The sequence below is a fragment of the Anas acuta genome, chromosome 24, assembly GCF_963932015.1.
Source record: "Anas acuta chromosome 24, bAnaAcu1.1, whole genome shotgun sequence".
In the NCBI taxonomy this organism is placed as follows: Eukaryota; Metazoa; Chordata; class Aves; order Anseriformes; family Anatidae; genus Anas; species Anas acuta.
In genome coordinates this window covers 1,442,292-1,458,969 of record NC_089002.1, presented here as the reverse complement: position 1 = coordinate 1,458,969, position 16,678 = coordinate 1,442,292, and the positions used below count along the sequence as shown (strand labels likewise).

Genomic DNA, 16,678 nt, shown 5'->3' with positions numbered 1-16,678 from the left:
TGGTAAGCGAAGGGCGGGGCGTGAGCCGCAGCCCGCGCTTCTTCGGGAGCGGCGCCGCGTTCGGCCAATAGGAGCAGCGCGGGCCGGTTTCGCGGAGGCCAATGGGGTGAAGGGGCGGGTAGGGCGCTGCTCGCGAGAACTGGAGAGGGACGACGGGAACCCGCGTCTGGGCGAGTGGACCAATGGGGAGCGGCGGGGCGGGGCCGCTACAACTGGCAGGCAATAAGGCCAATCAGAAGGAAGAGATCCGCTCGCCCAATGGGCGGCGAGCAGAGGCGGTCCCCTCACCGCCCGGCAGCCGCTATTGACAGGTCCCGCGCCCAATCAGAGGGCGGATCTCTTTCTAACCGTCCAATGAGCGGGCGGGGCGGGGCGGGGCGGGGTGCGGGCACGGCTCCTCCCGCCCCCTCCTCGCGGGCGCGGGAGGCCGGCCCGCAGACGGACAGCTCCCCGAACCAATCACGAGGAGGAGAGCGCGGGGCTGGGCGGGTCTTCCGCTCGGCGGGCCCGAGGCGGCCAACAGGGGCCGCGGGCCGGCGCCGGGCGGCCAATGGGCGCCGAGGGGGCGGGGCCGGCGGCCGCCGCGGCTTCCAAGATGGCGGCGGGTGCGTGAGCGCGGCGGGCGGGCAGTCGGGGAGGCCGCCGGGGCGCAGGGGGGGCCCCGCCGCCGCCCGCCGCCATGAAGGGCAAGGAGCGCTCGCCCGCCAAGGCCAAGCGGTCGCGGGGCGGCGGCGAGGACTCGGCGTCCTCCTCCTCCTCGGCGGCGGCGGCGCGCGGCGAGCGGAGCGGCAAGAAGCCGAGCGGCTCCGGCGGCTCCAACGGCGGCGGCGGCGGGAAGGCGGCGGCGGCCTCCGGAGACGGCACCAGCGGCCGGCGCGGCCCGCACCCGGACAAGGCCGCCCGCGCCGGCAGCCGCGAGTACGAGGCCGGGGCGGCGGCGGCGGCGGCGGCGGGCGGCGGGGGCGGGCGGCACGGCTACGGCGGAGGCAAAGCCGCGGAGGCGTCGCGGAGCGGAGGCAGCCGGGGCGGCGGCGGGGGGGAGTCCCGGGCCCCGGCGGCGGCGGCGGCCCCGTCCTCGGAGTCGGGCGGCGGCGGCGGGGAGTACAAGACGCTGAAGATCAGCGAGCTGGGCTCGGCGCTGAGCGACGAGGCGGTGGAGGACGGGCTCTTCCACGAGTTCAAGCGCTTCGGCGACGTGAGCGTCAAAATCAGCCGCCTGCCGCCCGGCACCGGCGCCGCGGACGAGCGGGTGGCCTTCGTCAACTTCCGCAGGCCCGAGGACGCCCGCGCCGCCAAGCACGCCCGCGGCCGCCTCGTGCTCTATGACCGCCCGCTGAAGATCGAGGCCGTCTACGTGGGGAGCGGCGGAGGGAGCAGCCGGCGGCGTGGCAGCCGCTCCCCGGCGCTGCTGGACAAGGAGTCGCCCTACGGCACGGCGGCCGTGGGAGTCGCGGCGGCAGCGGCGGCGGCTGTGCGGCACCCCCCGGCCGGGGCGACGCAGCGGGCTTTGTCCCCCGCCGGCAGCGGCGGGGCCCTGGGTTATCGAGACTACCGGCTGCAGCAGCTCGCCCTCGGCCGCTTGCCGCCTCCGCCCCCTCTGCCCAGGGAGCTGGAAAGGGAGAGGGACTACGGGGGCTTCTACGAAGCGCGAGTGCGGCCGGCCTATGGGCTGGAGCGGGTGGCTGGTGTGGCGGCTGCCGGGGGCTTCCGTGGAGGAGGTGGGGGTGCTGGAGCCGCCAGTGAGGAGGAGATCAGCCCGGAGGACGACCAGAGAGCCAACCGCACTTTGTTTCTGGGCAACCTGGACATCACTGTGAGCGAGACAGATTTACGCCGAGCCTTTGACCGTTTTGGGGTCATCACTGAGGTGGACATCAAAAGACCGGGTCGTGGGCAAACCAGCACGTACGGTTTTCTTAAATTTGAAAATCTGGACATGGCACACCGGGCCAAGCTGGCCATGTCAGGAAAGGTGCTTCTGCGCAACCCCATCAAGATTGGGTATGGTAAAGCCACTCCAACCACCAGGCTTTGGGTGGGTGGCCTTGGGCCCTGGGTGCCCCTTGCTGCCCTGGCCAGGGAGTTTGATCGTTTTGGCACCATTCGCACTATTGATTACCGCAAAGGTGACTCGTGGGCTTACATCCAGTACGAGAGCTTGGATGCGGCGCAGGCGGCCTGTGCCCACATGCGAGGCTTTCCCTTGGGTGGGCCGGATCGCCGGCTCCGCGTGGACTTTGCGGATACTGAGCATCGGTACCAGCAGCCCTACCTGCAGCCTCTGCCCTTGCCACCCCCTGCTCATTACGAGCTAGTGGCAGAGGCAGCTGCTTTTGGGGCTCACCGGGGGGCCCCACCTGATCCCCTCCGGGGGGCCCGGGACAGGACGCCACCATTACTCTACAGAGACCGTGACAGAGACCTTTATCCCGAAACAGAGTGGGTGCCACCCCCGCCCCCTGTACGGGATAGGAGTAACCGGGCAGCTGCCTATGACCCGCTGGAAAGCCTAGAACGGCGTCGGGATGGTTGGTCCTTGGAGCGGGACCGAGGGGAGCGGGAGTTGGGCAGTAGCAGTAGGGAACAGCCTAGAAAACGGAGGCTGGCAGAGGATGGAGGCCGGCACTTGGACCGCTCTCCAGACAGCGAGCGCTCCTCTTCCTCCCGAAAGCGTCACTGTTTGGCCACCACCTCCCCCCCAGACCGCAGCCCAGAGCTCCTTGGAGGGAGGGAGCGTTACAGCAGTGACCCAGAGCGCTCGTCCTCCCGCTTGCTCCTGTTGGAGCGGCCCTCACCCATTCGGGAGTCGCGCAGGGGCAGCCTGGAGCGGGGCCAGAACGAAAAGCGCGACCGCAAGAATTCCGCTGAAAGGGAGCGGAAGCATCGTGCTTCTGCAGCAGCCGCCGCACAGGAGTGCAAAAGTCCAGCCAAAAAGGATGAACGTGCTGCAGAAGGAGGTGGCGGAGGCTCCCGGCTCAAACCTCCACCTCAGAAACAGCAGCAGGATGGAGCGTCGCAGGCTGGGGGAGCCTCCAAGCTGTGCTTGGCTTGGCAGGGGATGCTTCTGCTGAAGAACAGCAATTTCCCGTCCAATATGCATCTGCTTCAGGGGGACCTCGGAGTTGCCAGCAGCCTCCTCGTGGAAGGAGCTACTGGGGGGAAAGTAGCTCAGCTCAAGATCACCCAGCGTCTTCGTCTGGACCAGCCCAAGCTGGATGAGGTGAACCGCCGCATCAAAGTGGCGGGCCCCAATGGTTACGCCATCCTTTTGGCTGTGCCTGGCACATCAGACAACCGCTCCGCAACTGGAGCTAGCGAGGCCGCTACAACCTCCACCCAGAGGCCACTCAGGAATCTGGTGTCCTACCTAAAGCAAAAGCAGGCTGCTGGGGTGATCAGCCTCCCTGTGGGGGGCAACAAAGACAAGGAGAACAGCGGGGTCCTGCACGCCTTTCCACCCTGCGACTTCTCCCAGCAGTTCCTGGACTCCACGGCCAAGGCACTGGCCAAATCAGAGGACGACTATCTGGTCATGATCATTGTCCGTGGGGCATCCTAAGGCCCTCGTGTTCTGTACCCAACCCTGCCTACTCCTCCACACAGCCCCTCCAGCGTGTGCCAGGTGCTATGGGATACAGCCTTAGCCAGCCCTGTCATTATTTTTAATTAGATCTTTGTTTGTAGGTGACTTTCCCTGCCCGTTTTTCTGTTACTACATTTTTCTATAAAGTTAGAAGCCAGAAAGGTTGGTTAGCCATTAGTGTGAATAGGATGTTTTGAGAATCCCTTATCCATGGGGATAGCTGGGAGGCTAGGCCTGCTTTGATTTACAAAAAAAAAAAAAGAAAAAAAAAAGAAAAAAAAAAAGAAAAAAACGGGGGGAGGGGGTGGAAGAACAAACTCCCGTCTTCGTAATTTTGATTCGTGTCCTTTTTTCATTTCATGTATTTTAAAGCAAGTTCAATAGCTCATTCTCTAGAGTTACAAACCTGAAAGACCAGATTTAAAGCACTCAGTATTTTAAATGGAAAACCACATCCCTGCTAGTGGACTGGTGTCAACTCATTTTTGAGTCACTGAAATTCTGTGACGGCCTCAGGCCAGCGGCCCTTTGGCACGCATGATCCCTTTCCTCAGGAGCCTGAATGGTTTCCCTTTGAGTTGCATGGCTCGAGGTTGATTTCTTTCAGGTGACCAGCACCTGCTCTTGGGTACACTGCAGAACATGAATTCCTTTATTGGGTGTTTGATAATTTCATCCAGCCCCACGAAATGCATGCACTGAAGGTATGCTTTTTTAACAGGTGTATTTCTCCTATTTCTCTGAGTTCTGTTGTATCCCATATATGCACTTTGGGTTTGTAGCAGTGACAATGTTTGGTAAATTGCTGAGGACTTTGTTACAAACCATGAATGTCTTGTGCTTACTCTGGTATGCAAGAAACAAGGAGGTGCTTTAAGAATAACTTTAGTTATATTGTGGTTTTTTGTTTTTACTGCCTTTTTCAAAGAGTTGCAGGTACAGTGGGGTCTGGTTCCACAGTGCAAACTCTGAGCAAGTGTGCTTCTCTCCAGAGATGGTTTTAATTCTGTAATAATTTAATTACATAAAAGTTCTCATTATCATTTTACCTTTTTGTTAATAGCAAGGAACTGCTGTCTGCTAGAGACTTTTCAGGTACAGTACAGTGGGCATTACATGAGGTTTATGGTTCTGTGATAATCTGGAGCAAGGTGTTTTCAGCATCTTGGAGAAGTTTAAAAGTAGTTTGGGATGCTGAGGTGAGAGTTCTTTTTCATGTTATTCTAGGAGGAAGCAGTTTGCCTTTTTTCCAGAGAACGTCGTTCATTTTCTCTAAGGGATCCAGATCTCTCGTACTGTTTAACAACTGCAAGGCTGTTGCAGCTAGCTTCTAAACTGAAGTGTAAATCTGACTGTATCCATATAATGGCCCTAAAATATAATCTTGCACTTAAAGCCAGAATGTAATCTTGCACTTAGCCACATTTTAGGAGATGGGCAATGTAAACACAATGCTGCTTCCCTCCATTGATCCTCCGATGCGTCCCCTGGGTAACTGCTGTGGGGCAAGTTGATTTCTGTTTCAACTTAGATGACACAAAAATCAAATTCAGATGTGGGATGGGTTGCCAGTAGTACCTGAAGGAGGAGAGGCACTGAATGTATTCTGTGGATACAGAAGTTGTCAAGTTTGACAGTACTTGTTCGAGATTTGCTGTCACAGAGAGGTGAATTTCTGTAATGCCACTTTACAGAGCCACTCTTCAGAGAGTGCTCTCGTTTCTGTGAGGTGTGATTTCCTTTTTCAGAGCAGAAGGAGTAGATGTTGTGTCCCAGGCATCGCAGTGAACTGAGAACTCGAATGTGGCAGCATATCTTGAAAACAAATTTTGGTTTTAGGGCTACTTTTCTTTTAAAGTGGAAACAAACAAGCCTCATTTAATGCTCTTAAGTGTTTGAGGGTGAAATCCAGGATTTCTGGATTGTTGTCCTTCCACGTGAATGTAGTAGATTTAGATGGCAGAACTCAGCTGTTCATCTTGCTATTAACAATGAGGATTTCTTGAAATGACACCAATAATGCAAATAACTGTGTTTGAGAAGATACAGCATATTTACCACTTACTGCAAAGAATGTCTGTCTTAATTCTTGCAGGTGTCTGTTGTGTGTGTGCATGTAATCAACACTGCTGCTAACTTGCTCTGAGTGCTTCTTGCATTTAGAGCGAGTTCTCCAGTGGCATCTGACATGAGTCACTTGCAAGCGCGGAGTTTTAAAGGAAAGAAACTTGAACTGCTGGGAATTCAAACCTGTCCAACACCGAAAAAGAAGCACTGGCATCGTTTGTGTCCAACACTTCCACTTGTGAAGCACAGTGTTTGTTATGCTGACACACAGCAGACACCTGTTTTTAAAGCCCGTGAAACTTGGGGTCAACACAGCTTGTCAAAGCAAACTCTTGACAGCTAGTTGGGGGGGTGTGGGATCCCTTTCAGGAGGAGCATCTTGGGTGCACTTCCTTCTTCCTCGTAAAATAACAGTGGTTGTACCTGCCACTGGCTTTTGTAAGTCAAAGTTCTCTGCACTGGAGGGCAATAAGGAACAGGCAAGGCTGTATTTGACTCCAGGTTTTCTGGTTTCTTACCGAACGGAGTACCTGCTTCTTTAAATCTGGTTTATTTGTGGTTGCTGCTCTTGTTTTGTAAGCAAGGATTTTAACACCCTTTGAGGGTATTTAATGTCAAAACATAGCTGACTGGCAATATTTTTTGCCGGCACTTGGCCACGTGCTGCCATCATGTCTGGTACAGCTTTGGTGGCTGTGCTGTTCTCTTAAGCTCTGAAGTGTGCACCATTGGAGTAGCTGTCCACTAAAAGTCACCTTGGCCAGGGCTGAGCGCAAGTAGAAGTCCATCTGTAATATCACTTCTGTATAGAGCAAAACAGATGTAGCAGAATTCAGCTCTCTTGTCGTATTTGGCATTATGTTGCTCTAGTCAGAGCTCAGTATTTCTTCAAACTTTATGTGCAGCTGATGTTCCTATATTTCACGAGTTAGTTTGTTGAATTAATGTGGAAAAAGGATGTCCTTTTCCTGAATCATTTTGTAGCTGTGCTTTATGCTTTGGGGAAAGAACCTCAAATGACTCATACTTTTGTTTAAGATTTTATTTAATTATTTTTTTTTTAATTGGAAACTTTACGCAACTTCCTTGGGTGCTAGCCAGTGGCTTTGTTTGCTCCGGTCTAGTGCACGGTCTGCTGTGGACTGGGAGTGCAGCACGAGCACTGAGGTTACCATCAGCTCTGGAGGTTTCAGACTCCTGGCTTCTGACTCCTGGTGCAGCCTTTTAAGCATTGCAGAGGGAGAAGCGATTTATGTGCCAGGCAAATCTTAACCCTATTTTTTTTATACGGCTGTCAAAAGGCTGAAATACTTTGGTGACAACTTGCTCAACCTCCTGTGGAGGGTGAAGAAGAGAGTTTAGGCTTCCTGCATTGGCAGTGGAACGATCTGGTTGATGGTAACTGAGGTGAAAGGCCTTAAGTATTAATGGGAAGGAGGAACCAGTGAAAATTGTGAAGACAGGTTCAAAAACTCTGAGGACTCAGGGAAAATGGCTTGGAAAATTGTAGTTCCTGGCTTTTAAGACAAACAGTGCTGAGGGCAGTACTCGTGGGGAGTCTGCTGTACGCCTGTTGAACAGAAAAAAGAGTGGAGAAAATCGTTGCCATGCTACAATTACAGAGTTTTTGGGGTTCTTTCCCCCTTGTCTCCCCTTTTTCTAACAACTTTCTGCAGATAGCACCGAAGGACAGGTATTCCAATGAGTTATAAAAGGAATGATGAGATGATTTTTATATCGGGCTTAAAGCAGACTGTATTGTAGAATTAACTGAATGGTTAATTGAATATGCAACTTCCTGCAGTTTTGTGTTAAAATTATGGATGAGAAATATTACTTGAATAGTAACAGTTTTAAATGATATTAGGTGTGTCTTTGATTTGCCCTCTTTAATATTGGAATTGCCTGCTGTTGGAATTATGCAGCAAAATAATAACAAAAGAGAAACTTGTGAACACTACATTTCACATTTCTGTTGATAAGTTGCCTTCGGGAAATGTTCTTTGAGGAAAGTCAACTGAATTGTCAAAAATTCCGCTGATTTTTCTCATGGTTAATTATTTTGACGTGTCCCATTAACTGTTGCTGAAAGTTGAATAACCATCAATACTGTAAGCCTAGTTTAACCTCGGTCCAAAAACAAGCCCTGCACTACTTGTTATGCATCTATACATAGAAGGTGACTTCATTGCAAGGTTTCGTGCCCGTGGGTGGTATAACGTTGGGAGGCGAAAATCTGTCGTATACATTTGTATTGAAATAACATTTTCTTTCCTCCTGCAAGCAAAGCTGGTGGACTGCAGAAGACAACCACGTGGGATACCAAGCTCTAATGGACCTTTGGGAAGAGAAGCTGTGGCTTGTGTGGAATTTACATGGGCCTCTTGATGGAAGAAAGCTTATCTGTTTAGTATTTGTGCATTTTACTAAAATGGCAGCTTTAAAAAAAAAAAAAAAAAAGTTGTGTATCTGCTATTGTGATGCCAATGCCCGTGTTTTAAGTGGAAAAAAAAATGACCTCTTTGCTTTGTGCTGTGTACACAAGATTGCTGGAAAAGTAAAGGAATACCCTTTTTATGGCTCACACAGCTTAAAAGTAGCTGTCACTCAAACATGCGCTCACAGTTGAGCTGATTTTGTTTCATTCTAAATAAATTGTTTCTTTTGAGGAAAATGGTTTTTCTGCCTGGAAGTGAATTGACGACAAACGTTTGACCCCTTTGTTTGCAGCAGAGGGGTACTTGCTGCTGCTACTGCTCAATGATAGTTGCGGGTCTTGAGCAAGAAGCAGGGAGACTGGCACTTTCGCGTTGACCAGCGTGTTTTACCAGATCTGAAGAATCTAGTTGATTGTCTGGCTGTGGCACCCCCTTGGTTTGCGGTGAAGGGGGTCACTTGCTGCTTTACTCCTCATCCTTACGAGGAAGCGGTGCTGATGCTGGCATGCAAGAAGCAGGGAAGCACCACCCTGCATCTCAGAACGGTGTACAAGTCTGGGGCTTCGACGAGCTGGAGTTCCTGAATTTTATGTTTCTGATTTATTTTGTTCACCCAACTTGTTTGGCTTTAGTTTTGATTTTTTTTTTAAGTTTGAAGAAAAAGTTTGAAATTGCGTTGAATCTTGCACGTAAACCTTTGCACCAAATTGCCAAAAGAAAAAGCGAAATGAGTCCTTAGGAGTGTTTAAATGCTGTTAATAAAGCCTTTCCTGACATACGCGAGGCGCTCCTCCATCTCCAGGGGCTTTTCAGCAGTTATGCAGTGCTGGGTTTAGTTCTGAATGGATGAAGAGTTCCTGAGAGCTAGAGTTGGTAATTTAAAACCTTTGCGTTGGTGTCAGTGCCTTATTTTGACCGGTTTTGAAGCAAATGTTCCACATGCCTCGGATGTGCATGCACCCTGATCGCGTCCCAGGTACGGCTGCATGTTTGCTTGCAGTCACCACAATGTGTAGTACAGATGGTGAGAGGAAAAAATGGAGGCATCCTGACAATGTTGTGTGCTGTAGTCCTGCCTTCTCCTGTATGGGGGCTCCTGAGCTGTGGAAGGCTGTTCCAGTGCAGGAGCTCAACTCCATGTTCGCTGCAGGAGACTTCGGGGCACATTTGACAACCGCTGAGACGAAGAGGAAGCTAACGCTGCGGCATCATTGGCTTCAGACACCTCTTGTGTTATGCTTGCCGGTCTGTTAGAGTTAATGTGACATGCAGATGAAGACACCTTGAAATGCAAGCTTGCCCTGGTTGCCTTGACATACTATAACCTCCTGTGGATAACGAACCTAGTGCTGTCCTGCAGCCGTGCAGGATCACTGCTAGGCTGCAGGTGCCTTCCAGCAAAAGGATGCCGTGGTTGTGCTCCGCAAGGTGTCTCTGTTCCTGGGGCAAAGAGCTGTGTAAATCCCTCAAACAGGTAAGGGGGTTTAAAAGGTTGAACTGAATTGTAATGTAAAAGGAGATAGTTTTGTTGTTCACCTTTTTTTGCTTCTCCAGCCTTGAGTGCCTACTAACTTTTACTAATGTGTGTTTGCTTCGGTCAGCGTGCCGCTCCCATCCATGCTGGGGATGGTAGCGCCGGATCAAACTCTTCGATGTGCGTTCTGTGTTGGCTTTGGGGTTCCTGTTGGTGACCACAAGGTTTCCTCACCCATGGGGCAAGGTGCCTTGGGAGTGGAGCTGCAGGACTTTGGTGTGGAGAGCTGGAGCTGCTATTTTAACTTGATGAACTGCTGAATTAACACTGACTTGTAACCAAGCACTATCTGTAATCTGTGGATGTTGATGTGGAAAGCCAAGCGATGCTTAGGCAAAGCTATGTATGTGTTTATGGGATGCTGGTATAAGCATTTAAATGAAGCTGTTTATTGCAAATGAGAGCGTTTTTAGATATTGCTGGTGATGAGGGGAGACTTCTGAGATGGGATTTTCTTCCAGAAGCTGGTGTTTGTAGTTGAAGTTGATGTTTTTGCAATGTATTTCATGTTCTGTTGAAATGTGACCTCTGAATCTGTGATAACTCAAAGCGTTGTACGGAAGGTGCAGGGCCCGCAGCAGTGACTGGAGGCTTCTTGAGCCTCTCTGGCTTCAACTTGGCTGCTGGTTGATGCCACCAGGAGAAGAGCGATCTGTTAGCATAACCCAAGTAAAGGAGATGCTTCTCAGAAGCTGGCCGTCTGCTTGGGCAGCCAGGCGTGTGTTTCGGGGTTGGGCGTGCTCCCACCTCTTGGATGTGCTTTGGCCCCAGCAGGCAGGGCCGGTGGCGGCTGCTCCAGGAGGGTTCTGTGGCTCTGACTCAGACTCCTCCGTTACTGAACTGAGGGCTTGGTGCAGTCTCCTTCGTGTTACGTGGTTATTCTGGAGACTCGGAGGTACTGTGGGATGTGGTGTAGGGTGATTCTCCTGCGGCTGTTCTGTAACACCAGGTTGGTTTCTGTGTGCTGGATCTGCCTGCTGAATTGGTTAGAGGAATGCTTCGGCTCCAGGAAAACCTGTGCTTTTGTTAAAGCTGGGCCCTCTGAAGGGTTAAGTGCTCTATATGCATCATATTAATTTGGCTAATGAGACTTCAGGCAAGCAATCTGGGGAAAGTGGATTTGTAAAGAGAACCATTTAATTAACTGCACTGCAGTAGAAAGTGGTGGCTTAGATGGGGAACCGGTGATTTGAATTCACACATTTCTTCAGAATTGCGCTTTTACCAGCCGCAGCTGAATTAAGAAGGAAGTTTTAAACATCAGATGGCCCAGATTCTGCTCTTAGCTAATAACAAGCTTATGTTCGCCTCATGCTACTGGTTTGCTGTAAAATAGCAAAATGCTCCTTGAGGATATACTTCTGCCACGTGTCCCACGTCGGGGCGAGCTGACTGGGCGAGTCGCCCGCGGAAAGGCGAGGGAAAGGAGTGGAAAGCACCTTGGGCAGATGGCTTTGTGATTCCTATTGTATCTCCTCCTTTTATTGTCGGTTAGCTGTGGGCCTGTCTGTAATTATAGCCAGCTTGAGAGCTGGGTGAGGTAAACTCTTAGGGCAGGGTAAGCTGCTGGAGGTTTGTCTGTGTCCCCCTGTGTGACGGGGTGCGGGGTCTGCCCTGTGGGGCTGCGCGCTGCTGGTGCCTGCAGGAGGAGCAGAGGCTGAGGACGGGGCGGCACTGACATTTATGACAATGTCTTTTAACAGCCCTTTGTATCTTCCACCAGTGATGGATGCGTTAATTAAACGTGGGTGCAGTGATGGGGTGGTGGTGCTGCGGCCGCCTCTCTGCTGAGCTCCCGGCTGTGCCCGTGTTGGCATGGGGCTGTCGCACGTCATCCCACCGTTATCCCAGGTCGGGACAGCGTGCGAGGGACCGTGCGCGGCTGCTGTGGCTCTGCCGGTAAGCCACAGGTTAATTGTGGGTGCCAGGTATTTCAGCTGCTTTCTTCCCTGCCTTGACCTTCATACCTAGTTCTGCAATCGGATTGGAAGGTCAGTCTGTAGGTTTGGAGCCACCTCCAGTATTTCCTGTCCCCAGACACAGCAATAGGGCTGACTCTTAGCAGTGTGTACGGCTTCAGCCAGAGCCCTGTGTGCTGCCCTGAGCTGGCAGCTTTCCCGTAACGCCTGCAATTTGTAGCAAGCGAGCATCAGGGTACTTAAATGTGTATCTGTTCCTATGAAAGCACCACCTTTCAGGCCTGCAAAATCCCAAACTGCAGCGTGCCTCGGGACTGCCCGTGGGTGCGGGAGGCTTGCTGGTTAGGGAGCCTGCGTTTCACTTGGCTGAGCTTCCCAAAGGCTGTTGGGGAGCTCTGGGGGCTGGTGGAGCAGCAGTGCCCAGGGGGTGCTTGTGGTGGAGCTGCACTGCCTGGGAGCTGCTCGTGGTCCTCACCTTAGGCAGTGTTGGTGCGGGGTGAGCTGAACAGCCTGGGCATGGTGAGGAAGGGGACGTCACCGTCCCTTGTGCTGCTTCCCTTGGCTGGGTGAACGAGAGACCTCGCTCCTTGTGTCTGCCAGCCTGTCTCCCTTTCTCTTGCACTAAGGCATGATTCAAACCGAATTGGCGTGACGTGTTCCCGGCTGTCAGGGAGCTGATAACAAATGCCTTTTCTCTTCCTCCTTGACTTTGTTTCCTCCTCCATAGTTCCCTTCCCTTACTTGGCTAAAGGCTTGAGGACATGGGGATGGAGCTGTTGGAGCGATGGGGTCACTGGAAGGTTGTGCAGACACCTCCCTGGCCCTATCTTGCCCATATGAGATACATCTATAGGGGAAAGTGCTCAAAAGCTCAGAGGTGACTTAGAAGGCAAAGTCTGCGTTGCTTTGGAAATAGGGACTTTGACCTATGAATTGCTTCTGAAATTGCCCATGGGCTTGAACATGAATTCCTCATCTTCTGCGGTTGCTGCAGGCTTGAAAGCTTTTCAGTGAGGCTCCGTCTTTAAACTTATTTTAGCTTTAGATAAGATGTCTGTATTTTCAAACATTTTTTTTTTTTTTTTTTCCCCGTTACGGTAGCTGATAAATTCCCATCAGCTTCAGTGAAAGTAGCTGTACTACCTTTAAAGATGTTTTTAAAAACAAAAAAACAAAGCAGCTCACCTCCAAGGGTGGCTTTCATGTGGCTGGAAGTAAAATTTCCAAGCTCAGGCTGTGCTGAATTTCCACACAGTGGCAGCCTGCATCACCAGAGCAGTGCTGGAGGGGCTGCAACACGGGGTGTGCTGTGGGCAGGAGGGAAGCGAGCACTGAAGGAGCCGAGCGTGCCTGTTATCAGCGTATGTAAGGGCGAGTAAACAGCAGAAACCGCATGCGGTATCTGCCAAACAAGCGGGTGAAGGAAGAACAGCCTTGTTTCCTGTTGCTGGAAGGCTGTGTTGTCATATCCTTACCGAGCTATTTTAGACTGCTCTCCGCTTTGTCCCTGTGGCTTAAGGTAAAAGCAGAGACCTCAGCAGTGCCGTGAGCTGGAGCACGCCTGGCTGTGGATGTGCTGGGTATCGCCACCCAAAAAGGCTCACGGAGCTACGAGCGAACATTCTTGTTCTTTAAACTGTCCCTGAATTAAGCAGGCCTCACTTCTCTCATAGTTAATGAGCGTCCTGCAAAGGCAGTGCTTCTCACGGTCCTGCTGCAGGCAGTAGCCCTGGTGTGGCTTTGTGCGCAGGGCAGCCAGCTGCAGGTGCTAGGGCTGAACCCAGGCGTCCCGACCTGCTCGCGCCTCCCGGAGGCTTGCAGCTTCTTGGCCTGGTCTCAAAGTTCACCTTGTGCACGTGAGGGAAGGGATGGAAATGACCGAGCCCAGCCTGTGGAGCGCGTTTTATTCCGAGATAAAGATTGTTGCTTTTTACGCAATAAAGATCGGCATCGGGTTTCCGTGTTCAGTGCCTGGGTTTATCAGTTGGCAGCATCTGAGAGCAGCGGTGGGGAAGTCCCCGGCTTGGTTATCACAGATCTTTGTTAAGACAGGCTGAGCATGTTGGGGGCAAGACAGGAGAGGCTTGCTTGTACAGTGAGGAATGGCTAAAGCTGAGTTTTTAAATCTTTGCCCTGCCTTTTGATGATGCAGAAGAGGCCTCCACCAACGCACAACCATCAAGAGGAGGCTACAGCTGATAGCCAGGGCCCTAGAAAGCATACACTGAGTGTGCCTTTGTATAAAAATTGCAATATGAGTTGAGGACTTACACAGTATGTATGCTTTTTGATACGATCTCCAATTGCACTGCCATCCTTAGTTTTTAGAGCAAGAGCTGATAAATCCCATCTAAACCAGCGTTTTACCTTGGCTTCTGCAAAGTCCATTGATGTGGGTTTCAGGTCTGCCAGGTGCTGCCTGATCCCTCCTGAGGGATGCCTGGCCCAGCTCCTGCTGCTCCTCGCTCCCTTTTGGCCAGAGCTGCTGCAGTACGGGGTTATACGTGGGAGTAAATCGCAGAATGTGAACAATGATGGAAAAGCATTTTTCGCCACTTTAGCTCCCTGGAAGGATTGCAGCCTTGTAGCCAAGCTCTTTGGGTCTCAGTTGTGCATTTCTCAACATCCCAGCAGGAGCTGATTTGTAGTGACAGCAGCAGGTGCTGCGATTTCCCACTGGAGAAGCTGAGCCTGTGTTTGGTTCCCCCCCTCTTTCTTCATTTTTATGGTGCTAAAATTAATCAGGAAGCAGGCGAACAGTTCCCTGTCTGCCATTACTTAGAAGACTTTTTATCTAAATAAAGTAGATTTTTTTTTTCAAAGGCGATCAGGGATGTTGCACCAGGTTTCTGTTGAGATGTGGTGAAAACTGGAGGCTGTTTCATTAGGCTTTGTGTAAAAGCTTTTATTGCTCTGCTGCATCAGTAACAAGCTTTGTTCCATCTTTTGCAAGATCTCTACCATCTGGTTTCTCTGCACTGTTCTCCTGGTGTGAATTTTAGGGAGGTTTTCAAACCAAGGGCTCTTTGCTGATGTGCTTCCAAACCTGCTTTGTCATCCAGGTGGAAGTGGGGCACAGCCCACCGTGGTGAGTGACCCATGGGCACCACATGTGTGAAAGATGAGCTTGGGACAGGCGGATGCTATACCCAGTGACTACAAGCGCTGGGTTTCTTGAGGATGTTTTATTTGTTTTACGGGTTAAATTACTTCATGAGAAAGATCCCTAGTGGCTTGGTAGCAATGAGCACTACAGGGCAAGGGCAGAGATGATGCTTGAGAGGCACTGTGAAGCGTGTGGGACTTGAGACTGGGTAGAACCAGGAGGGCACCATGTGCTGAGCAAAGCCCTGTCCATGCTGACGATCATGTTAAGTCAACACTGCTTGTTTTCTCCACCTTATATTCTGCAGTTGACTAAGGGAGCAGGAATGAGGGGGATTTACTATCAGCCTAAGAGATTACAGCTAGATTTCTTTTGAACTTGTTTGTGTCCCAGCAAACCCTACTTCAGCATTTATCCGACCAACGTGTGATGCTGTTTACTATGCAAAACTGTCTTTATGAAATTATTTGCAAGATGACTTCAATGGGATGGAAAATCTTCCTTCGGGCAGATGTTCCCATTGTTGTTGCTGTTTGTTTCTCTAATGTATGTGTTGTGCGTTCTTTGCGAGTAAATAAATGGCTTTGGTTGTCAGTGTTGCGAGGAAAACTAAGACATCTGTTTTGTGTTTGCCTTCTCAGCAAAAGGTACAAGAGGAGAGGAGTGGATGTGACCAGCAGAGGTTATCCTGAGCCTGCTGAGCTGCAAAGGCGGCGGCTTGAAGACTTCTCCTACCACCCTGGCTGATGGTAGGACGGTGTGCAGGGCAGCTGTGAGCAGCTTCTCACAGCAGGGATTTCTTCTCCTTGACCTTTTTGGACAGATAAGAGGAGGTGATTTGGGCTTGAGAAAGGTACCTTGTCCATGCAAAGTTATTTCTGCGGCACATAAAGGCTGGTGGTGCCCGTGTGTGGGGTAGGATGCTGCAGGAAATGGGGACTCCTGAGCTGTCTGCAAAAGGAGATGGGGGAACAAGGATGTTGGAGACCCTAAATTTTCTTATATAAGGGTAAGGAAGTAGTGGCCTGTGCTACTCTGATGGCGAGCACGAGCAAGGGGGACAGTGGACTCTCCTCAAAATCCTGGAGGCTGGGGAGGTAGGTTGGAGCAGATGGGATGAGGTTTGCCCACCGCATCCTGCAGGTTGGTTCTTGGTAGCAAAAGAGCTGAAAACAGCAGTGCTTGTGTGGAAATGAGAGGCGGTGTTCAGCAGAGTGGGTTTATTCAGGGAAAGGGGCGAAGAACTTAGAGCGTGAGGACAGGTACTATAAATCAGGCAGGGTGGGATCAGTGCAGCAGGGTGAGGTTGTGATGTGTCAGCTCTTCTTTGTCTGCACCTTGCCTCGGTCTCTGGACCTTGCACTGTTGGATAGCAAAAAGCACTAGTGAGCTTAAATGTGCATTAGAGATGCAGAAGGAGAGGAATTTTTGAAGCTCTTGAGTTTGGAAACCTGAAGCCAAGCATAAGCCAGTAAAGCCTGAACAGTTTCTATTACAGCAACAAAACCAGTAGTCTTTAATTTGTTCAGTAGGAGCATGAATATTTCAAGAGGTGAAAACTTAAATTTGCAAGTGAAAGCTTCATCCCTGCTAAAGGTCTTAGCTCAATGTGCAGTGCAGGACTGGCTTGAGACAAATTACATGGGATCCGCTTGCCTCTCTTCAAGCCCCAGTGCCTTAAACGCCCCAAATAGTCCTTTTTTATCCTTAAGCCCTGGTTGCTCAGCAAATGACACGCAAGGTCCTCTTGCGAATCTAAGCATAAGCTGGTACAGGTGGATCATGTGCTGTATTTGATGCTGTGGTTTGGATGTGAAAGGACAATTTTTGAAGCATTTGCTGCCTGTGGATTTCTGCAGGAATTGGAGGAAGCTGTGAACAGGCAGATCTATGAGTAAACAGGCATTTTATACCACTGATATTCCCCACTGAGTGCAAATTCAGGGCTAAAATATTTCTCTTATTTCAGTATGCGTGGTTTTTTTTTGGCTTTGTTCAGTTGTGTAACTGCTGAATATGGCCCATCATCTG

The 16,678-nt window shown here is 51.1% G+C and overlaps 1 protein-coding gene across 1 annotated transcript; it reads left to right on the top strand.

Annotated features, from left to right (window-relative positions):
- The first annotated feature begins 554 nt into the window (after positions 1 to 554).
- RBM15 (RNA binding motif protein 15) lies at positions 555 to 8,324 on the top strand. The gene has a single exon (XM_068659576.1). The coding sequence runs from the start codon at positions 680 to 682 to the stop codon at positions 3,557 to 3,559; it is 2,880 nt and encodes a 959-aa protein (XP_068515677.1). The 5' UTR covers positions 555 to 679; the 3' UTR covers positions 3,560 to 8,324.
- The last annotated feature ends 8,354 nt before the right edge of the window (positions 8,325 to 16,678 follow it).

What these genes read in the sequence shown, in the direction of transcription:
- RBM15 (XM_068659576.1), top strand. Translation starts at nt 680, where the DNA reads ATGAAGGGCAAGGAGCGCTCGCCCGCCAAGGCCAAGCGGTCGCGGGGC.